The sequence below is a fragment of the Phasianus colchicus genome, chromosome 3 (assembly GCF_987193195.1).
Source record: "Phasianus colchicus chromosome 3, bPhaCol1.hap1.1, whole genome shotgun sequence".
NCBI lineage: Eukaryota > Metazoa > Chordata > Aves > Galliformes > Phasianidae > Phasianus > Phasianus colchicus.
This window is the reverse complement of record NC_143438.1, coordinates 73652248-73676530: the sequence shown is the minus strand read 5'-3', so window position 1 is coordinate 73676530 and position 24283 is coordinate 73652248. Positions and strand designations below refer to the sequence as shown.

The 24283-nt window shown below is 38.1% G+C and overlaps 1 protein-coding gene across 2 annotated transcripts in view; it reads left to right on the top strand.

The window, feature by feature from the left end:
* Nucleotides 1-24283, top strand: part of STK3 (serine/threonine kinase 3) — a 134511-nt gene that overhangs the window by 22355 nt on the left and 87873 nt on the right. For both annotated transcript variants that reach the window (XM_031591054.2, XM_090137831.1), the window contains exons 5-6: nt 4364-4528; nt 4928-5095. In XM_031591054.2, coding sequence (XP_031446914.1) covers nt 4364-4528; nt 4928-5095 — 333 coding nt within the window. The remainder of the gene's footprint in view (nt 1-4363; nt 4529-4927; nt 5096-24283) is intronic.

The window sequence follows — 24283 nt, the reverse complement described above, 5'->3', positions numbered from 1 at the left end:
CATGTGGTTTTACTGCTAATATTTCAAGAACTGAAACGAGGTATTTACTTCCATAAGAACACATTGTACTGAAGATACTTTTCCTGCAGAGCCTTTTAATCACAACTTCTCATGATACTACTTTCTAGAAGAAGGCAGGCAGAAAGCTGTATATATACTGATAAATAGGGTTTTTTTTTCAGTGTGCACATTCATGATTAACAGCATGGAAGTCTTTGGAGACTAAGGGTGCTGTACTGTTTCTGAAGTGGGGTAGATTTGCAAAGCTCTGACAGAAAATGTTACACTCCAGATGTCCTAAACTCTACATAACTGTATTTTTTAATAGCTGGAACTTAGATTGCATGTAGTGTGAGTCTTCAGATAACATTTTACTATATTTAATCAGAAAATGGTTGGCTCACGTACTTTGGGTTGTCTCTTTCTCCAGATACTCTTCTGCCCATAGTTCAATCAATTTCACAGCTGGCTTTAGAGTCCTTTCATGCTTGGTTGCAGAAAAAGTGGGCACTTTCACTCCTTCAGGGACAGAGCAATACCAGGAGAGCTGTCTTGTTTGAGCTGTGCTTGGTGGTTTTTGGTTCTTGCAGCATGCATCCTTTGAAGCAGCATGGTGGTCAGCATGAAAAAGTAGCACAACTAAACGCTTTGAGCAAGCACTCAATAGAACCACTGTGAAAAATCTCAAGGAGAAATGGCAGACAGGGATGCATATTGTGTTGTGAAGGCGGTTGCCCATCACTGTGAAGTGTTGAATTAATGCTGCCATCATGTTCATCCTCTGCTTGTAGAGGGAAGGGAGAGCTTATGTGAATCAGTGAAAATCTTTAGGAGTAACACATGGACTTGTTCAGAAGACTGTGCAGGTTTGAGCAGTTCGTATCCCTGCTACATCCTGGTTGACTGTGCCATGAATTGAGTCACGAAACTTTATTGGAAGAACGATTTGTCAGAAGGGTTTATTGTGGTCAGTTAGAATTGTTTAGTGGAAGGGCTGACAGTGGGAGTTAGTGCGGAGGCTTCGGTGAAAGAGGAGACTGGAACTTGATGCAGCTATTTGAGTCAGAAGCTTGGAAGGCAAATGCTATGCTGAGCTCCATCAGAAGAGGGGTGGCCAGCAGGGACAGGGAGGTGATTGTCCCCCTCTACTCTGCTCTTGCGAGGCCCCATCTGGAGTACTGTGTCCAGGTCTGGAGCCCCCAGTACAAAAAAGACAGGGAGCTGTTGGAGAGGGTCCAGAGGAGGGCCACGAAGATGATCAGGGGACTGGAGCACCTCCCCTATGAGGACAGGCTGAGGGAGCTGGGCTTGTTCAGCCTGGAGAAAAGAAGGCTGGGGTGACCTCATTGCAGCCTTTCAGTACCTAAAGGGAGCCTACAAACAGGAGGGGAATCAACTCTTTGAAAGGGTAGATAACAGCAGGACAAGGGGAAATGGTTTTAAGCTGAGGGAGGGAAGATTTAGGTTGGACGTCAGGGGGAAATTCTTTACGGAGAGAGTGGTGAGGTACTGGAACAGGCTGCCCAGAGAGGTTGTGGATGCCCCGTGCCTGGAGGTGTTCAAGACCAGGCTGGATGGGGCCCTGGGCAGTCTGGTCTAGTATTAAATGTGGAGGTTGGTGGCCCTGCACGTGGCAGGGGAGTTGGAGATTCATGATCCTTGAGGTCCCTTCCAACCCTGGCTGTTCAGTGATTCCGAGTCAATGCACGTACGACTGTGCCTTTGAATTTCATACCCAGGTTTTATGGGACCGGGTTGAAGCAGGAATAGGGAAATAGTTCTATTTACTAAGAGATTAAAACTAGTTATGAGTAACTCAGGAGCTCCCATTCTGCTAGTTGACAAAGTGATGGTGAGTGGTTTTGGTTCTTGTTTTTGTTTTGTTTTTGGAAGGGAGCTGCAAACATGTACCAACACTTTCAAAACTGAAACTAGAGGAAATTGCTGTGGCTTAATTTAATTTCTGCATAGGATTGTGAAAAGAGAGGGAAAAGTACAACTGATGTTGCAAGCAAATTAGTATATTCATCTTTGCTTTTGTACTTTCTTGTATTTCTAAACACGTCCAAATTGTTTTGCACAGTTCTTGTATTAAAGCATCGATGTGCTTTAAATGATCAACGTTGCAGTTGCATGAACAGCTGGTTGGTTGGTTTTTTGTGGTTTTATATCCTGGAAGTTGTGTCGTGTGGGGTGAATTGTGTTTGTGTTTTTGTCTTTTAATTTAAAATGTTGACCACAATCTGAGAAGTGTTCTTAGGGAAGCTGGACCTGTAAAAGGTTCATTCTGACTGTTTCTCTGGTAGCTTTTGTTCAGCAGCCTGTGTGGAGCAATTCCATCTAAAGCTATGAAGATGAACAGTTGTGCAGGTGACGGCTTGTTTAGTTGTCTGTGTCATTTCTGAAGCAGATAAATGAAAATGAAAATCTCTTTTCTTGTTTTGTACTTGTGTACTTGTGTTGTCTTTTCTTTGGTAATGAAGTGCCACTTAATTTTTTGGTTGATACTTTTTATATCATTTCTGATGATTTATGGATTATATGTCATCACAATCTGGTAAATAAGAAGAGTATTTTCAACTGTCCAGTCCATGCCACCTCTATTTATATTAGAAGTTTAACCGTTGATTATTATATATTTTTATTATTATTGTTATTATTTTTAGCTTTAAAACTAAAGTTTGTTTGTTTGGTTCCCTTAAAAGTAATGAAGTCAAGCAACAGAGTTCTTCAGAGAAAGCTGAAATACTCAGCACAGCTATAGACAGTTGTGTTCTGAGCTGGTAAATGTTATGTAAGGGAATAAGCTTTTTGGAGACCAAAGGTTAAGTCTGTGAGTACTTTGAAAGTTGTGGCTGACGTGTTATATGATCTTCACATAGCAATACTTGTGCTCATTAAAATGTGGATCATTTAATAAAGTGTATCAGAGGCCAGCTTACAGCTATGTAGATTCCTCTCAGTTCAGGTATGCAGTTTTACAGTGCCACAGTAACATGCTGTATTGCAGTATAGCTTTTGTGGATTATCTATGCGAAGGAAACCTTTGCATAGACAGTAAAATAATTAACATTCTTAGACATATTAAAGATTCTGTATTTGCAGCTGAAATGAAGACCCATGTATTCAGTCTGATTATATTTTCCTATGAGATTGTGATCTAGCAATTGTTGAATATTACAAGTAATTGAAAAAGGACCCAGAAGTCCAGGGAGCATTCATTCTCTGCATCATTCAGCAGCAAGAAAGAAGAATGGTAGAAGAGAAAGCCCAAAGCATCTGGCTGGCATCCAGTCCCAATCATTTCTGTAGTTGTGGATCAAAAGAACAGGTGATAACCGTTACTGGCACTTCTAGCATCGGAGTGCCCTGACATCTCAGTTGTCCATTTTCTAGGCTGAGTAGGATTTCGGTAAGATTAAAAGGGCACATCTGTATGGGTGTAGTTCTGCAGCTTTGTGTCACTATGGAGCAAAGGCAGAGTGAGCCAAAATTATTTTCAAAAATTAGTGTTTACTTAAATCCCATATAGCATGGCAGGACTAGTCTTAAAAATAACCCCTTTTTAAAAGGCAGACTTACACCTTTATTCCTTGCTTTTTGTTGTGTGTTTCTTTGTTCTTGTTTGGGTTCATTCTCTCCAATTTGTACGTTGTAAGCAGTGAGAAGCTACAAGTGGTGCAGTTAGGAGTTGTTGCTGGATAAAAGCAGATTCTTGTTAGCGCTAACAGATTTAACAGTTACTTCGCGTGTGGGAATTTGAGAAACTAAGAATATGTGGCATTCCTTTTCTCCCTTTCCAAATGAAGCACTGTGGTGGTTTGTTGTACAAACTGTATAAGGAAATCTAGGGCATGAATGCTCTTAGCAGCTCTGACTTTCTGCAGCAGACAAAAGGCTGGGAAGCAGGGAAGTATCCTGCTATGTGCCATCCAATGCAGTGGTGAGCACCTGTTTTGACCAAGGTAATACATAACTTGGCAAGGAATATTTATGACCTTAGTAATAAATGTTTTGTTATATATTATCTAAACTGTGTGACTGTTTATACGAAGGATGGCAACATCTAAAGAGTAATAATTTTTGACAGGCAAGAGAATAATACATAATCTGAACTGCATCAGTGAGCCCCTTTACTGATTTTGCAGTTTGCTTGCTTGAGTCAGGAGTCTAGCTATATGGATAAAGTCACTAGATAAGAGTTTTGAACTGTAAATGCTATTCAGCATGCTCCTGTCTATAAACTGCATAATATACAATGTCTGTATTGTATATAATAAACCTGAAATGATCATATTTTAAATAAAATAATTCTATGCATCTAACCTATGTGTATACCTGAAAGTTTTATGTTTTCTTGTAGCTAACAGAAGATGAAATTGCAACTATTCTGAAATCTACTCTTAAAGGACTTGAATATTTGCACTTTATGAGAAAAATACATAGAGATATAAAGGCTGGAAACATTCTTCTTAACACTGAAGGACATGCAAAATTAGCTGATTTTGGTGTGGCTGGCCAGTTAACAGTAAGTACCTGTGGAAAGGTGATTTAAAAATGCTTACTACTCCTAACTGTGTTTTACACAGTCTCTTCTGCCTTGAATTTTGAATCTAAGGAGGAACTAATGGTGCTAACAGTTTTTATCATGATGAATATGTAGTTTCTAGTAGTTTATTATTACAACCCACTGCACTTCAAGTGCTTGCTGATCTCACTTTAAACTTTTTTTCAAGGTTTATGATCAAGATTGAGGTGACAACCCTGGCTTCTAAAGCCTGGTGGCCTGAATCTGTTTAGTCTTAATTGGAGTCATTACAGTTTGACCTTTGGGTGGCTAATTTAATTTCTAAATATAGAATAAATATCAAAGGAATCTGTGAAAATAAACATCTCTATTTTAATTGTATAAATGATATAATTACAGGATACAATGGCAAAACGTAATACTGTTATAGGAACTCCATTTTGGATGGCTCCAGAAGTAATACAAGAGATTGGCTATAACTGTGTGGCAGACATCTGGTCCCTTGGTATCACTTCAATAGAAATGGCTGAAGGAAAGCCTCCCTACGCTGATATTCATCCAATGAGGGTAAGCGTGTGTGGGGGCAATTTATTGTTGTTGTATCAGGAAAAAAAGAAAAAGAAAAAAATAATGATACGGGAATCATAAAACTCTGCATTCGTGGTCAAAGTTTAGAACTGAAGATTTTCATTTGCTGTATCAGTTCCTGTTTGCTGCAGTTTGAATTTTAATGTGTATTTGTAAGTTTTTAGAGTGAGAGATCGAAAGCAGTAATTGCTTAATTGACTTAAGGCAACGTACAGAGCCTGTTTCAGACTGCAGCTGTACTTGCAGAGTTCCACAACTGAGAGGCCGTTCTCCTTTGTTAAGGGAATTTTGACTTAAAAGTTGTCTGGGAAGGAATTTAGGATTGTCCTAAGTGAGCACTGTTAATGTTAGTAACCCTTGGCAGTTTATATTTTTTACTGGCTCTTACAGTATATTACTGCATCAATACACTTCTTGCAAAATAAAATGTAAATACAATTAGTCACCGTATGAGAAGTAGCACTTAAAAGGAATTGCTCTGTGAAGTTCATGGGGGAAACCGTCTACGGATGACTGCTGCCAGTGTTAGTCATACTTCTGTTTTCTTTTCTGAAATGAACTGTGGACTCACTACAGCGACTGGACATCAACAGATACTCCATTCCTGGATTGTTCATATCTAAAACCTCTTTGGTAGTAAAAAGGCACTACGTGTTTTCAGAAGCAAATTTTTCATCTTTGTGCTTTGCTGCAAAAACAACGTACATACCAGATTATTGCCCACAGTTTTATTTTGCTTCTGTTCCATATCAGGATCTCAATCTAAGTAAGCCAGTACTCCTTGGAGAGAAGGTGCTGTTAGTATGTGATTACTGAAAGGTAGCACATATGCAAGTTCAAGGGTATTTAATTCTGTTGGATTCTTGGTTTTCGTTTGTGCTTTTTGGAACCAAGATGTTTCCTGAAGCTTTTTCTGTGTGCAGTTCAATTAGAGCTAGTGAGTGTTCTGCAGTTTGGAGGCATTACATCATTTTGAAAATTAAACTTTGTATTCTTCTAGCTCCACTTTTTTTTTTTCTGGGTAATTAGCTATTTTAAAATTAGTGTCTGAACTGAAAATACTCGGAAGAAAGCTGAGAAGAACAAGATAAATATCTCTACCGTTTGTTTTTAATGGGTAATTTAATTCAGTATGGGGTGACCTGTGAAAAAAAATGTTTTGAAGAACTACTGATGAGAAATCAGTTGTATTTGATCATGCTGGCTTTTCGGTTGTACTTTGATTGAAATCGTCTTCATTATGTCTGAATTCATTTTAACAAAATAGCCTGTAGTTGCACTGGCTGTTGAAAGGTGAGGACTGCGTTATCAGAAAGGATTTTATAAGCATGACAATAGCTGCATATAAATCAAAGGTCACTGTTTAAGTTTGAAGGCTTGTGAATCTGTTTAATTCTTGTAATCAAATGAGTGCTATCAAAGGCCAAAGTAATTTAACACGACAATTCTGGATTACATTGAACATATGTTCTTGTTAATAAATTACGTTATGGTTTTAAGGGCTTTGTATGCTGTTAGTACTCTTTTGTGTATTTGATACTTAGAGTTTTTCTTAATTTTTATTAGTGAGTTGTTACAGTGGTTAACAAGAAATACACAGATTTAAGTTGCAATAGCTTTCCCAGTGTCATATGATACAGCTTCACAGGACGTTTGGACATATGTAGATGCTTTCCTACTTTGTTTTAGTTATGACACAGAATTGATATAGGCAAGCATGAAAGCTTGGGCAAATTTTCATTGCTTTGTCTAGATGTTGCTGGAGTTCTGGTATTTATGTAAGGCACAATTTTGTTGCTTGGGAATGCATGCTGAAATTATCATGTGCACTATTTTGCTGTAGGCTGGTTGGCACTGCCACAAAGGTAATGCGCTGCCAGTAGGCCATTTCCTTGTCAACTGCATTTACAGCTTAATAGAAATATTACATGACTTCTTTAAACAAGTGTTTTGGCAGAGAGGAAATAGCAGATTCCATGCAAACAAGCATAGCTTCCTCCGCTTAACCACACTCTGGCTACTCTGAAAAATTGTGCTGGTTTCAGCTGGGAAAGAATGAGAAGCGGGGGTTGCAAAATGGAATTTGATGTGGGAAAAAAAATCACTTTCTTTCTGTTCAAGTATTTCACGTTAAACTTAATTGTCTGCATACGTATCATCAGTGTTATTTCACTTGTTTCTGTGGCATCTGAGTTAAGTATAACTTGAAGTTGTCATACATGGTTTGAGGCTCAAAGGTCAAGGCCATTGGCCAGCCCAGCACTCTCACACTTCACTCACTTAAGAATTACAAAATACCTTGCATGTTCGATGTCAGAACTCTTTTGTGCTTTTGGTGGTGCTGTAATCACAGTGTGCTTTGCTAATGGTGAGAAGTGAAACTTCTGTGTTTTCTCTGACAAGTGTCCCACAAAGTGTAGTCTTAAGAAGTTTAGAGCAGTTTTAAAGGGAAAAAAAAATACAGACATCCTTGTGGCTAATGACAGGACAAGGGGGAATGGTCTTAAACTGAGACAGGGGAGGTTTAGGTTAGATATTAGAATGAAATTTTCCACCCAGAGGGTGGTGACACACTGGAACAGGTTGCCCAAGGAGGCTGTGGATGCCCCATCCCTGGAGGCATTCAAGGCCAGGCTGGATGTGGCTCTGGGCAGCCTGGTCTGGTGGTTGGCGGCCCTGCACATAGCAGGGGGTTGAAACTAGATGATCTTTGTGGTCCTTTTCAACCCAGGTCATTCTGTGATTCTATAAAAACATAGTGGTATAGCCATTACAAGTAGTGAATTTGTTGTTAAGTATAAAAATGATTCAAAGCTAGATAATTTAACCTGTTCAGCAGGACTAAAAGCTCGTTGACTAATTGCACTAGTCAGCTTAATGAACACTGTTAATCAGGCTAACAGTGTTTGCATCTACCTTTGATTGTCCTTCTGGGATGAGCGGTTCCGAAAATTGTAGGGGAGTTAATTAAAGAGGGCTTCTGTGTGGTTCTATAGCAGGCTCCTGCTCTGGACTTTCACTGCTGGTCTTCAACAGCTGTGCTCTCGTGTCACGGAATGACTGAAGTATGTATGCTGATCTGTTCTAATGTGTATTTATATCTGAATTTAATTCAGACCATTAACTGCATTGCTCAGTGTCTCCTTTTCATGCAGTACAAAGTTTTTTATGGTGATGGTGGTGATGCACTGGAACAGGTTGCCCAGAGAGGTGGTGGAATCCCCGTCCCTGAAGACATTCAGGGCAGGCTGGATCTAGCAATCTGATCTAGCTGTAGGTATCTCTGCTCATTGCAGGGGAGTTGGACTAGATGACCTCTAAAGAGCCCTTCCAGTGACTTCATGATATCTGTCCCTATTTTTTGTTTGTTTCTAGAGGCCTTTAAATTTTTTTTTAATTTTATGTAGGGGAAACACAGAGATTAACAGTTTTTCTAAAGAGGCTGTCATGCTTTTTGATGGAATTTTGTAAAGGGCTTTTGAAATGTCTTGTGTTTGCCTATTAAGCCGTGCTCTCAAATCTGCTGTATAAGGGAGCTGGTTTTGGTGGAAGATCATCTAAGCTGTGAAGTTTTTACTTGATCACAGTCTACCCACTGCTGATATTTGTCTGTGTTAACAAATAGATTAACAGCACTTTGCCATTAAACAAATTTTAAACATTAAGAATGGCAGCTTTTGAGATCCCTCCTCTAAGACCATCCATATCATATATATTTTCTTTATATTCACATACTGCCATGAGGCTGTGATTTTTCATTATCAGTTCAAGGCAATCAAGGTGTGGGCTGCTGCTTGTAGGCACAGCCTGGCCCTTACCAAGAGCTCCTGCTGACCTTTCTGTGAGCAAACACTGGCAGTTTTGAGGCCTCAACAAGGAGTTGGGCAAAGTAAATGATCTAAAACATGAACCTGCTGGAACTGAGCAAGAGGAGATGGAGGAGCACACAGATGGATGGGGGAAGTGTTTGGAGTGGAGCTGGTGCTTTTGGCCACAGCTCCGTGCTGATCCGTGTAGACCAACAATAAAACTGCAGCCTGCATTTCATAAAATTTGCTCTTCTTTGCAAGGTCAACACTTACTGACAGGATGGAGCATTTCAGATGAATGCTGGTAGCTCACTTTAAAAAAAAAAAAACCTCTTTCATGCTTATCAGGCAGCTGCAATAATTCATGTTGCTACGGTATGGAAGAAGCGAAGAAGCTGGTGGTAGATGCGTTTTTCAACACTTCACAGTATTGGCCTTTGTTTCTTTATGATGAGGTTTGTTGGAAATGGACATGTGGGCATCACATGTTCTACAGTGAATTGGAGGAAGCCAATTTGAACTGCTTCCATTTGCTGTAAGTCCAATCATGATATTTATTTTTCCATGGCACTTACCCAGATTATCCATGCCTCCTGCTTAGCCTGTGTCATTTCCATCCTGGACTAATCTGTTTGTAATAACCTTTTATGCCTGATGTATCTTATAACAATCTACCATTTCCCCGTTTTTTTTATTCTCAGCATATTGCACTAAAAATGGAGATTGAAGTGAGAATTATTGCTGTGTAAAGTTGAAAATCCAAGGAAGTTGTCCTGTTCAAGGAAGTTGTCCTGTTCAGTATTGCTGTCTGATTTAGCCAAGTTTTTCATGCATTGAGGAAATGATTTCCTTTCCATCTTCTATGCCAGACGTTGAGGTTGGGGAAAAAATACACTGTTGGCATTGCCAGGTGTTTTTTCTGTGTAGTCAGTTCTAACAGAAGGAATGCTTACATGTTTTTTTTTGTCTGACACATGGAATTGTCTCATTGGTTTCTATTGTTTTCTTTCAGAGATCATCATTGGCATTACTGCCTTTAATTTAAAGCAGCCTACTTAAAGTATATTACACTAGTTTCTTATTTTAGTGCTTTCTTTTATCTTTAAAAGAGAATTTTAGAGAATATTTCCAAAAGTCGTTCCCTTTTAAGAACTTTGTATGAGGTGCTTTTTGTTAATTTATAACTTGAGATCTTGCCTGCTGTTTCTAGATAGAGTAAGCTAATATTTAAAGAGATTTAAAATATGGATTTTTGATTGTATCTTACTGTTTATTACTTTACAGCCTCTTTAGAATCTTGTGGAATAAGGGCAGTGGGCTGTGGTAACACTCACTGAGTGGGATTCCTCAGGGAGGTTGTAATTCTTCCCTATTTCTGTTGTGCCTTCTGTGCTGTGGTGGTCTGCTCACAAAGATACTACGTGCTTTCAAGCTACTTAAAGTGCTAAGATTATTTTGAGATAATGAAATAGCAAGTTTTGGAAGAAGCATGTGAGCCCCTAACACATCCATTTTTGTCAGTGGAAGAGTTGTATTAATGCATAAAGGGACAAAAAAAGCTGACTTTCCCTTTCTAACCGCTCTCCTGTTGTCTTGTCTCAAGAATACTGGGTTCCTCAGGATAAGATTTTAGTGTGTGTTGTCTACAACAATGCCACGCTCAAATGAAATTCTCAAAGAATTACTGGTGATACAGCATAAGAACATGCATGTACAGTGGTGATCAAACTCTGTGACATGATGTGTTGGAAGCATGCACCTGGAATTTGAGAAGTGTGCATCCTGCTGGTGTGCGTCTTGCTGCAGGCTTCCCAGCAGCCTGCTGGGGGACCTTTGCATGTCTCTGGGCTCTACGTGGGTTGAAGTGTTTGCTGTAAATTCAAGGGGATTCTCTTCCGTTTCTGCATGTTTTTATCATCCATTTTTGTTGCAGTAAGCTTTTAGGCAGCTGTATGATGAACTCTTTCTGATAATTGATCCATCCGAAAATGAACCAAACAAGTTGTAGTTTATACTGATGTGGTTAACATGGTGCTGGGACCAGCTTGGGGAAGAAAATTCAGTCTGGATCTAGTGGGAGAATCATACTTTTTGGGGTTACCAATGTTGCAGCTGAGTTTGACTTAAAGTAGCTGCAAAGCTGGAGTCTCAACAGTCCATTCAGATATTTGCTCTGATTAAAATGTCAGAGTTAGTTAGGGAAATGCCTGTATATGTAAGTTGCTGAAGATCATCATCTATCCCGATGTCCTCATGCTCCTGGGAGCTATAGCTGCAGGTGCTGTACTGCCCTGATGCTTTTGGTGGTCCAATGTTATTTACCTTTAGAATACAGGGAGAGTCTCAGGGGGAGGAGAGATTGTTCCTCCTTCTGATGGACTAGGAAGTAGCAGCAGACCACAAAACTTCTCTTACTTTTGTGTCCTGCCCGTTCTTTTTGGATTTTCTAGTTCGTATCAATAATATGAAACAGCTTTCTAGACTTTGTAAGGGTAGATGTCCTGCTGCAAAGCCTCTCTCCTTCCCCAGCCTCTGAACATTCTGCTCTTCCAGCTTGAAATTCAGTTGCTACACTATGGCTGAACTTCATGGTGTGAGTTTGCAGTGGGCCTTAGTACCAGGCAATGTTTGTGTAACAGAAAATAATGCTGTTTATGCATTTTTTTCTTCTTTTTTCCCTCCAGTGTCAAAGGAATTGTTTCCTGTACAAATCACCATGAGAAATACAACTCCAGATAGCAATAGGATATGTAGCAATTTTTTTTTTTTTTGAGTAGGGTTCTGTGGTACAAGCCTATACTAATACCAACACTGAGCAACGAAGTGCATTTTTGTACTCTGTGACCTCCAAACCTCAAGTTATGACTTAATGTGGCTTTAGTTAAAACATGCTTGGTGTTCACTTAGGTATGTAAGCTGTTCTGGAGAGGATTCGGGTACTTTCCTTCATAGCTCCTCTTCTTTGTGAAAATGCTAGGCACAGATACAGATTTATTACCCTTTGGTAAATTATTTCTTTTGGAGTATCTGTTGCCTTCAGAGCTCAGGGAGGAAGCAAATTTTGAAGGGATTTCATTTGCCTTTTTGCTTGTTACCAGTTCTGCTCTGGGCTGCACGTTGAGGTGGTGGAGGAGGAGACAACTAGGAACATTGTGATGAGTGAGGAGGTCAGCTCAGGTAACGAGTTGTTATTGAGTTGTGGAGTCGTGTTTTTGAGATGTGGAAATAGAATTTCCCCCCATTTTTCAGCACATATAGCATGGAATTTTAATGAAAGTTCATAAATACTCAACATTGCTTACTTTTGGTAAACTACACAGAGGGTAAAATAAAAGTATGTGAATTGTACTCAGACACTGAAAACAAATATAGGTATGTCAGGTTGCAAATTGTATGAATAAAGTCTGTGATATTTTACTGATTTGCCTTAAGTTGCTATTGATAATTCATTGCTTAGCTTCGCTGGGTTCAACTTCATGTACTGAATCTGCTCAGCAGAGATACGCTAGCATGGCAGCATCCAGCTCTCAAGACTTGACAACTTGCTGTGCAAAAAGGCATATCATGCTTAACATCAGCCCATTTCATGTGGAAAGGAGAGTTCTTGTAATATTTTTATGAAAGCAAGATAGGAAAAATGTCATTTATCCTCTGGCAAAACTTAGAGATGAGAGAGATTTTTCTCCCTAATACTCTAAAGAACTTTTTGAAGAGGTTTTGCCACGTTGCTTTATGCAGAGCCAGTATTTCCTTCTTCCTGCAAAAAAGATTGACAGATAGTTGCAACTTATGGGACTAAGAGTGCAAACCACATAAAGGAGTGGACACATTTAGTAGCTCAGATCTGTTTCTGTAGGGAATCACGAAAGGGTGCTCAACTGGCGTGCTAATTTAGTTTCCTTCAGCCAGGATACTGCCTCATCAGCACGTGGCTCTTCACAGAAAGGAAAAATAACACAGAGCAGGATGTAAGGAAATGAGGAAAATGTAAGATGGAGATAATGGCAAACAGGATTGGGTTGAGCTCAACTTCAGAAATCCAGAAGCTACTGTTGAGGTAAGGCAGGGGAAGCTATGTGAAATCTGGAAGAGCTCACTAATGAGAGGAAATCAGTTCATTATGAAGGTTCACACTCATTCTTATTTGGTTTACTAGCCAGCACAGAACGATAGAGTATTAGCATTGCTGCACTAATGCTGTGAAAGCATTAGGTTGTGAGGTGTGTATGACTAAATCAGAGAGTGACAAAGAGCTATTCCTTTCTACATTACAGCTTTTGAAATGTCTGTGAGCGAGTGTATATAATTGCAGACCAGCATAGGCATTTATCCTGTTATCTGCTCTTCTATTTTCTTACATCTGTCCAGCTTGTTCTTCCCTTAAGTGAAAAAATGTCTTGAAAGTTCACATAATGAAACTATTGCGCTATAAATAAAGTGCAGTTAAAAAATATGTGTGGTTGTAGAATTCAACATAAATGTTTCACCATGGTTTGGAAGATGCACCTTCACCCCTTCACATCAATAAAATCATTTGGGCAGAATAAATAATATGTTTATTATTGTTAAAAGTATACATGCTTTTTTTTTGAATGAAATCAAGTCTGTTGGTTGCATGTGTGCACAGAAAGAAAAGGAAATGTTAATCTGTCGTGTGTAATAAAGTAGCAGAAACAAAGAATATTTGAAATTTGGACTGGAACTGGAGTTTAATTTGAATTAAATGGAAAACATTTATTTCATGCTTCTAAATGAGGATTTAATTAAAATTAAATTGGTTCATCTTTTTAGACTTATCCCTGAATAGGAAATTTGAAACATACTTCAGTTGATGGCTGGTTTTCTCTGACTTTGATTAATCACTTTCAAAGTAAGCGGAGGATCAGTATAGTAATTTCATAATTACACACAAGTGAGTTAACTTGAAACTTTAACTAAAATAACTGGAAGGGAAGTTTGACGTTGGTTGGTTTCATGTAATGCTGTGTATCTTTTGTGTATTGTTCAAATTCTTGGAAGTGCTAATCTGAAAAAATGACCATACTATGGTACTACTATGTTATTTGCAAGGTACTTTAATAGGGAAATGTTTGACGTAGGAATATTATTTTTCAAAGACATTGAAACAGTAAATGGAGGCTGAGTGAAGCCATCAAATTGGTTGAAGGATTCTTGATGACTTCAGATAGCATTGGATCCAGCGCTACTTCAGTGAGAATTGTTGAAGATTATTTAATAGAACTGTTTTGTGGGTAAAGCCAGGAATATATTCAAGCGAACCTAGAACAGCACGGGTTGATGTTATCCTCTACTACTGGGTTGGCTGCTTTCACCCTGGAGGAAAGTTAGAAATATACAAACAAAAACACAAGAACCTTCTACCTAAAAGTTCATTCAGAAGTTTTAAATCATCATAGATCTGCTCATTTGTGATGTTAGGAAAACTGTAAACATAGATCAAAGTGCAGAGCAAAACTGTTTGGCAACCTGAAGATCTCAAGAAAATTTTAGTTGAAGTAGGCGACCAGTGGTAAATCATCCAAATGCACTGAAAATAGAATCACAATTTGAATGTTACATGATGCTTTTTTATTAATTAACTTTATGGACATTCTTGTTTGAAAAAGCCTTTCCATCATTTGTGCATGTAATTGTGTGCTGATTTTATTTAGTTTATTTTTACCTTGCAGTATGGATTTGGAAAAATACTCAGTGAGGTGTTTATGCACAGACTTATGAGAACTCCTTTTACTAAAAATTCTACAACACCCTCCAGGACTATTGTAAATTATACAACAGATTCCAAAACTTTAAGGGAGTAGCTATACATGTATTTACTGCAGATGAATCAGTTTCTTTTTATTTCCATCATCTTTCAAGTTCCACGATTAATGCAAAATATACAAGGTGAACTTTTTATTTGCAGGTCTGGCAGCAAGCTTTATTGACGAAGAGAGAATTTGTGTATTGCGTTTAACTGAAGTTGGTCTATTTGGATTTTTGGTTGTGATGAGTGTCTTGTTAAGCCTCCAAAAGAACTAAGTAAATAATAAGGTTATTGGCATCTTGAATCAATGCTACTTTATTGAAATGAATGATATGTTCATTCTTTTTCATAAACTTTGGCACATTTTCTGTATGTGTAGCTAGTAGGCTTGAAGAAAGCACTTTAAGGAGACTTCACCAGAATATTGCCAAAGTGTCAATGCATTATTATACATTTAAAAAGCAAAAGTGTGTTTACTTGGGTTTTGGCTGGGGGGACACTTCCTTGATTTTGAATCATGTGGGAGGAAACCACAATCAGATTATGAGGAGAATATTAAGCTTCTAATGCTATTCATCGTAAGGTTTTTTTTAAGCATTTTAAGTTCAAAAATCGTAGTCTAAAAATGACCTAGATTAAAAGGAGGGTAAAATTTCAAATTGATAAATCTTATTAAAATTGTATGTACCTTGTTTCTGTCTTGGTATTATATTGCCTTAAAACGTACACTCAGTAATTTTTAAAGAGGACGATACATAATAAATGTAAGAAATTTATTTAAAAGGAAAGGCTGCCAATCAGACTAAATTTGTTTCAGTTAAAACTTGATGGTCTAAAGACAACTTATAATCCATTTCTTGCTATAAAGCATTGTCAAAGTTGTAGTATCAGTTAAAAAGTTTATGGAAACGTTATTTTAAGGTGGTTTAAAACAGAACTAAATCTTTAATTTGTATTGATGGCACCTGTTTTCATTTTGTTTCCCTGGCAACAGCAGTGGTATCAAAAATTGCCAATGGACCACCCTGGTTTCAGAGAAGAATGAAACCAGCCTGACATTTTGATTTCAGTCTTTTATTTTACTGACTAAATAGAACTCAAGCATGTGGTCAGTAGTCCATGAGCTAACTCTAGTGATTGGGTATGCAGTTTTTTATTTTTGTAGTACAATTTTTGGTACTATATGCAGGTTTTTTTTAATGTTATTTTAAAAATTGATTAAGAGATTACATAGGAAGTACATTGAATAATATCCCAGGGCAGAAACCTCTGTCGTCTACCTGCATAAAGTAGAGTAAAAGTTTGTATCTTTTAGCTGGTGTGGTCTGTTTTCAAAGCTGTTTGGATCTGAGTTCTTATTCCGGATGTAAGTTGTCATTACTGACATTCTGCTAGAAAAGACAGTAAGCCAATGCAGATGTTGCTTCCAGATTCCTGCTTTCTTTTTGCTTCTTTGCCTTTTTTGAGAATTCACATTGATTATGAAGATTGGGGTGTGAAGATTGGGAATGCCATACATATCTTAATGCATTATGGGTTTTATGCATTAGTCCATGTTTTAGAAAGCAAAAGTGAATTAACTTGTGGAAATGTGGCTTATTGTTACGTGCTTACCTGAAGAGCTCTACTAACAGAAGTCTTTCTGCAAAGTATTCCTGAACATCATGCCAGCGTGATGATGGTAAAAGCGTTCTAGTGGAGCAGATGAGAACTAGCAAGACAACTCCTGATTTGTGAGAATTACAGAAACAGCTGGGAAGTTTTGAGCACGTTGCATTTTTTATTCTCCCTCAGAAATTTAGAATAGTTTGCAAAGTGACCTAAGAGAAGAATACTGTAGTGGGGTTGGATTCTGAAGAGATATCAGGGAACATGATGGCCCTTACGATATTTCCCAGTACCTGGGAAGTGCTAGAACCGTAACTGCAGAGCTGTCAATAGGGATGGAAATAAAAAAAAAAGAAACACAAAATGACTCGGGTCAGAAGGGTCTTTAAAGATAATTTACTTCCAGCCCCCTGCCCATGGGCAGGGTTGCCACCCCTGCATCAGGTTGCCCAGGCTGCTATTTTTTTTTTTTCTTTGTTATCTGTTTTTCTTTATTATCTTTTTTGTTGTTGGTGGAGATAGTTTCTTTTATTTCATGTGCAGTGAACGTTATCAGAGCCCCAAGTAGTAGGAAGACCAAGGTTTATTGGAAAATTAATTTGCATGTGTTTTAATAGTCACCTGTTTCAACAGGAATCATTCCTTATGGGTGTAATAATGATGTTCTCTGTCCCAAGGTCATGGTTCGTGTCTGCAGCACTCACACTGTCCTTTGAGTCATTTTTTGCATTTTTTTTTCTGGTCAGTGAGGGTAGGATGTTAGGCTCTATCTTGCTTTTTGTTTGCTTTTTTTTGTTCAGGGAAACAAATTTGTGTAATTTTTTTTATATTCAAAAGGAGTAAACAATTTTTTGGGGTGAAAATGAGTGTGCAATTTACTAATTTAAAAGTAGAGAAAAAGAAAAGAAGCTTTCATGAATGCAATGCTGTTCAACACTCAGGCGTAACTGAATCTTGCAGGAAAGTAGGAAAGTGAGAACAAATTTTCTTATGACTTGATCCTCTTTCTATTTGTGTTAATTGTCAGATATCCTTAGACTTAAGTTAGAACAAAATGGTGGGACTGGAGCAACTGGATGCAATGCCAGCTTCTTAGTGGGAAAACATGTTGAGTATGAAGTAGCTAGAAGGTTCTTGCTCAACTGGAAATACTGCAGTGAACTGGTGGTGCTAGAGAAGGCTCTTTCTGCTGTATGCTGTATCCATCTCTGGCTGATCTGTAGGACCAGCTGAAAGCCAGCAGGCATGGCTACCTGGCTGGGCATTGAAACATGGCCAGTAGCTCAGCTCCCTGTGCTCTCAGTGCTCAGCAGTGCCTGCCTCTGCTCCAGCTCTGCAGCCGTGCAGCCTGCCAAGTGTAACCTGAGTGGCATAGCTGGCCTCTGAGTTTATCTGCATTTACTTCTCTCCATGTAAAAATACCTGCTGTTTCAGCTTGTAGCTCATGATTTTTAATACTGGATTTCTTCATACTGCCAGGGCTGGTTTGTTAACTTTGTGTCAGCTGAGGGTAGATGAACATCTGGTTCAGCATGAAATTAGCTTATAAAAAGTTAATTCTACTAAATTTCTGTTTTTAAATACGTTACCTGGGGAAGAGAGTGTATTATGTTGCAGTATTTCTGATCTGGCACTAGGATTCCTGGGACTGCTTTAGTGTTATCTGAAACAAGCCTTGCTAAAAATCACATTGATTAACATGCTTATAATATGGCTAAATGATGCTAGAGGGACTAATATTGACATGACCATTTTGTCTAGCATGTGCAGCAATAGCAATGATTATGACAGAAATGGCAGTGAGGGAGAAGTGGCCAATTGTCCAGGACAAACATACTCAATGAATTCAGAAAATAGATTTTACCATGGCTTGATTCCATCTTTTCTGCCTACACGGAAACAGCACAGTCACACCCTCCACTGCTGCCTTTGCCACCCAGGATTCTCTGAAAAACTTTAACAAAATGCAAGGTTGGCTTTAACTTAAGACAAAAATTTTTGGAGTTTGACCTGTATAAAGAAAAAATTAAAATACTTCCACGGCTTTTATTAAAACAAACAAACAAACAAAAAAACACCCAACTAAAACCATTCAAAATATGGATTGACAGTCAGACTCTAAACACCTCTGCTACCTTTATCTACCAACTTAAAAGTGTTAACATTTAATTACCTCAGTTTGCTGCCATGGAAGGGAAGAGCCCTAAGGTGCATAATGAATTCTGCACCCAGTCTTTTGTGATGTTGTGCTAGTCATACCTGATGTTGCCTGTTATTGTCAGTGCACTGATACAAACTTATGATCTGAGAGATTTTTTAAATTTTTTCTTTTTTGAGATGGAGGGACAGTTTTCTGATGGGGGGCTCAATGCAGTTGGAGGAGCACTGGAGAAGTTGGGAGTATGTGATAGGAGGATCTTCTTACCACTCCATCTTCAGTGGCAAGAAGCTGTTGTATCAGCACAACTATATCACTTCAGCTGTGCTGACACAACTGTTCCTTGAATAGCATTGTAAATTGTTTCACTGAGGTTGAAAATGAAAGTTCTGGGACGAAGAGATTTATGGTAGCATTCATGCACATAAAGATGGTGGTGGTTGGTTGGTTGTGTTTCAAGAAGCAAGCGTGGCTTTGTCTTGAAATGTTTATAGATTTATAAATTTTTATTTTAAAATTTTGCTAGAGGTACCCAAATAACTCGGTATGTTGTGCTTGTTGTACCTGAGCTCTCACTGGTACTGATTCCTGAAAGAAGGGAAAAGTTACTTCTTCATATTTATGGTATTCAAAGAATTAGGTGGAAAAACCTAGAAAATAATAATAATAATAATAATAAAAAAAAAAAAATTGGGAAGAAGCGCTTCTCTTTTGGGTAGCATCAATCAATTTGACTAAAAGTCCCTGGTGTTTGTCCCAACAAAGAAAATAGGAGGCTAACTGCATTCTTGTAATCTAAATTTAATCCCCATCTTTTATTTCTGAATTATGCATAACATTTAAATGACAGCGTATTTTTCACTGTTCACAAAAGCTGTTCTCTCATCAGGTCTCCTTTTGCACATTTTCTTGTAGACTTTGAATTATGCAAGAGAGGTCAAAGCAGGCTGTTGCCCTTTCACACTAGATTTGTGCTGCATTGTCTGTGATCTGAAAACGTGCTGCAGTTACTAGCGTCCCATTCACATGAAAACTGCCTGCTTCTGCTTCATCTGCCTCTTGAAAGTGCTGTTTTGTTGGTAGATGGAGTAACCCCTGTGGTCATTACTTCTGGGCTTGTGGTTGACAGGTGATTTAAAGAAGCATGTCTGGCTTCTGTTAGGCTTGCTTTGTCTTCAGCAAATTATGTTGTACAAAGCTCATCATTCCTGATGTTATATCCCTGAAAAGCCTTATAAATATAGGTTTTATTATAGCACTTTTTGGATTTTTGGGGCTACTTTTGCTCGTTGACTGTCTTTTTGTAGATGCATTCTTGAGCTTTATTATTTTATCCTTTTATTATGAATAAAGCCAGTTGTGTCTAGTGTTCATTTTCACAAGTCACTAATGACTGTACACGTCCTTCATGTGCTACAGTATGCACCAAGTGCATTTGTTTACTGCTGCAGCTCAATAGTCCAATTAGTATGTTACTATGATTACTTACCTAAATGCAGACAATAAAAACTTGGTTGGCTCAGTTTTCTCTCAGACGTCAAGGAAATTTGTTTTCCTTGAAGTTAATATTGTTGTTAATGGAGGGTCTACTGTAATTACCATAATTGTGTTTGTAACACTGTTAACTCATAACAGTCCTCAGAAGAGGCATGGTGACATGCTGTGGAATTTTTAAGTGTCCATCAAAGATAACTCCAGTTAAATATGTATGTTTTCAATTATATTTTCTAATTTATCAGTGAGTAGGAGGGCTGCATATTTGTGGATACATCTCAGAATACCTACTTGTATTTTTCCCTCCTCACAGCAGGAGTGCCAATCCCATTCTGTATTTTGGCAAATAAGGATTACAAATGGTTCTGGTTTTTGCTCTCCCAGTTCTGAGTTATTTTACAGTTTATTGGTTCTTGTTAGATTTGTTTGGAATTTGACTTCTATCTGGTTAGCAGGGTTATCCTAGAGCATTTTAAAATATTTCCAGAATATTACAGGAATTTTCTTCTTTATTTTTATATGGTTTTGCTGTTCCCTCCTCCTCGTCCTCCACGCCTAATAGCAAATTACAGGAGTCTTTTTGTTTTTAGTTGTGTATTTGTGTTTCTGTGTTTATTTTTAAACATTCAGGGATTTTTATACTAAGTTTGTTAGTAGTCTGCTTGGCTTTTGACATTGAAATGTTAGCTATTGGTTGCTGTTCAGGATTTATTCACAAATAATGTTCATCTTCTGTGAGAGAAATTTGTTCTACAAAGTGATACATTATGTTTCTTATGCCTTTGCATTTTAGTGGTGATGGTTTAAATTATGACACCCAGTGCTTGGCCTTAAGGCTCGCGATTCCGTAATTTTTTTCAGATGCATCGACTAGGCATTGCCTAATTTGTTATGAAAGTAAAAGAAATGTTCAATAATTCTGACTAAGTAAGATGCTGCTAACATCTGTTTCCAATAAAATATTGGTAATATGATAAGAATTTGAAAGAATTGTGTGATTACTGGGTTCAAATAACCATTCAAATGATAGTCAACCAAAGATGGCTTTTCCTTCCTTTAGAGAGTCATTTATATGTATGAGGTGTTATTAAGTCCAAATGGCAGAGAAATCTAATGCTGAGTGGCTGTGAAGGCAATATGATTTTTTTTTTCAGATGCTGTTCTTCATGGAAAATCTGGCAAATGTCTAAGATAAGTTTCTTGAGTTCATCATTTAAGTATATTTATAATGTAATTACAGAAACAGGTTGAGTATTCATTGTGAAGGTGAAGGTGACTTACGGTTATAAAAATTCTGAAGTGTATGCTTAGCTTCTGACTTTTAATCAACATTTTTAATGCATACAACACTGGTGCTCAAAAGAAGATCCTGTGTTCTTTGGCAAGTCCTTTGAATCACCCTGTTTGAAACCAAAGTAATGCCTGGACCAAAACTTGGCTGGTCCTGCACTAGAATTTGATAATCATTCTGTGTCATTAAGGTCAGGCACGATCTGCTCAGAACTTCTGGCTGTCTCCCTGTTCTCACATAGATTTTCCTCACATTAACTACCTTTCTTCTCTTGTCCCCTGTTGATTTGGCTTTGCAAAGGGAAGCTTTCTGGCCAGCAGGAGAGAAAAGGTGAAGTCAGAGTACAGGATGCCTTGCAAAGTGTCTTTGTAGGTCTGCTGTGCTGTTTCACACATTTTTTTCTTAATGTGTTTGAAAACAGTTGTGCAAGTATTTCAGATTTTACAGTTGTATGTTTCTGCATTCTTTTGACACTGACACCAACTTCCTATTAAAAAAACAAACAAAAAAACAACAAAACACCAATCCAACAGAACAGTTGCTATAAGGTCAGAATGTGTGCATGAGTAGTTGACATGATGTAACTGATACACTTTAAGAACTTAACGATTCTGCTTCAGCTCAGATAAGAATAGTAGGGCAGTGTGTGTAAGTCTTATCTGGAGGCAGACTAATGAATCTGAAAAACTTACTCTGGTAGATAGGCAAATGGTCAGGAGCCTTAGGATTTTCAGACAAAAATGAGCATTATGTTCCCCATCATTTATTTCCCATGGTTATAAGCTACTTCCAAACAAGTGGAATTCTGTCTCTGAGTGAAGTGGAAAAATGCAGTGAATTTTTATGAAGCTAATTCTTTCATGTAGATGTTTGTGAGATGTGTGTATGTATACACTTATGCCTATATATCTGTATACACATATACACATATATATAAAATATGTGTGTATTTATGGATTTTATGTGTATATATATACACATATTATACGCATAATATTTTTTTACATTGTATTTATTTACAGTGACTGTATTTGATGTCCCATTACAGTTGAAAATTTTCAGATGGGCAAAGAGGTGCTGATTTTTTTGTTTTTTTTCTTTTTTTAATCTCTGTGCTTACCAACACTCCAAAAGCATTATTTGTTCAACAGCTTGCATACTATTTTTTAACTGACCACAAGTGTGTTTTTGGATGGCTCTTAGCAAATGTTTGTGCTTAGCTATGATTAACTTAAATCTCCACCTAAACTGAGGCTGTGTAAGTTTTATTGCTGAGAGCGGATGCCTCAGGAATGTTAAACTAGTGAGTAGAAAATGTTTGTTGTTTACATGGTAGTTCTGCAGTTCTAGCTTTAATTGGATGCCACATATTTCCTTTGGAGCAGATTTTACCAGAGCTCCTGGTACACCAGTCTGTATTTATCTGTACCACTAAACAGATTCACGTGAAAACTTTTAAACGTTGACTTCCACTCATTGGAAATTGTCATATGAAAAAAATATGATTACCAGCATCAAACCTCTGTACGGATTCAGTCCTGTTCAGCTGTGCTGGTTACATGCATGTAAAGCTTGTGCCGTTGTTCTGAAAATCAACATTTTAGTTTAATTTGTGCTTGATCTTCAGTTCAAGCAACTGAAGTGTCTGCCTGGCTTTTCTCTTTGTGTGGTTACATTTAAATGATGACTGGTGCTTTTGTCAGTCTAACCTGGTGAGGCATTGCAACCTAGCATTCTGCAACAGGCAGGTTCTTTTGAGCTCTTTGCATGTAGAAGAAGAGTAGGATAATCTCATATTTCCCTTTCCTCTTGTAAGTTGATTTAGGATTGTCTTCAGGGTTTGCTAATGCTTCAAGTAAAGCCTGGCATAAGTGAAATTGCTTCTGCAACTTCTTTGTTTTCAGTGAATGCTCTTTATTCTGGCTGGATAACTTGTTTAATCACCCTTATGGCATTCCTAGCTAAGTTTTTGCGTTCAGTTCAACTTAAGAACGCTTGTTCCCTTCTTCAGTGAGCACATCCATTTATGGACAGAGATAACTTGCCAAAGCACGTGGTTTGCTGGGGCAATGGCCCCAGAAGGACCTGTTGGAGTGTGCTAGGCAGGTTTTGAATCATTACTTAGAACAGGCATGGAGTGTATAGAGTTGCAATCAGATGCTCAACTCAAAAATCTGACTTTGCTTTTATAAGCCTTTTCTTACCAGGAAAAAAAAAACATTTTGAACTTTACAATCACGCCTTATTCCTGTCATTGCTTTTTGGCAGTACACACATTTGTGAACAACTGTTTTCAAGGGTAAAGCAGAGGAAGAATAAAATTTAATCAAAAATATCTGATGAACACTTTGAGAACTCACTAAGAATTGCAACCACAGATATCAAAACAGGTACTGATGCATTAGTTTCACAAAACCAAGGTCTCATATCCCCCTAGTTCTGTGTTTCTGTTGCTCTCCATTTTTTTTAAATAAAAAATATTAAAGATGAAAATAAGTTTTGTTACTTACCTACATGAACTATAGTATGTGTTTTATGAGAGCTGCTCTGAAAGTAGTGCCTCCTGTTTTAGTATATTGGCCCATGGTGTCAAAGGTAGATTGGTGATATGGGAGCTGAGGCTGAACCCTCCCACCAGTATGCCATTACATGCTGTTGCCGTGCTGCAGACAGCAGCAGAGGGGCAGTCTGACAAAGTGATGTCTGACATGGAAGTGAGTATGAAGCAGAGGTGTGGGACTGAATTCCTCCATGTGAAAAAAAAATGGCACCTGTTGACATTCATCAACACTTGCTGAACGTTTATGAAGACCAAACAGTGGATATGGAGCAGAGTGAGGTGGTGGATGATGTGTCTCGGCAGTGATGACAGTAGATCACTTCCACTGGTGCAGATTTCTATAAGCATGGTACAGGCTCTTCTTCGTCCTGGCAAAAATGCATAGCTAATAGTGGTGACTGTGTTGAAAAATTGTGTTTTGTAGCTGAGATTTTGCTCTATCAACTACTGTTGTGCTTTTTGTAGTTTTCATGGAAATAA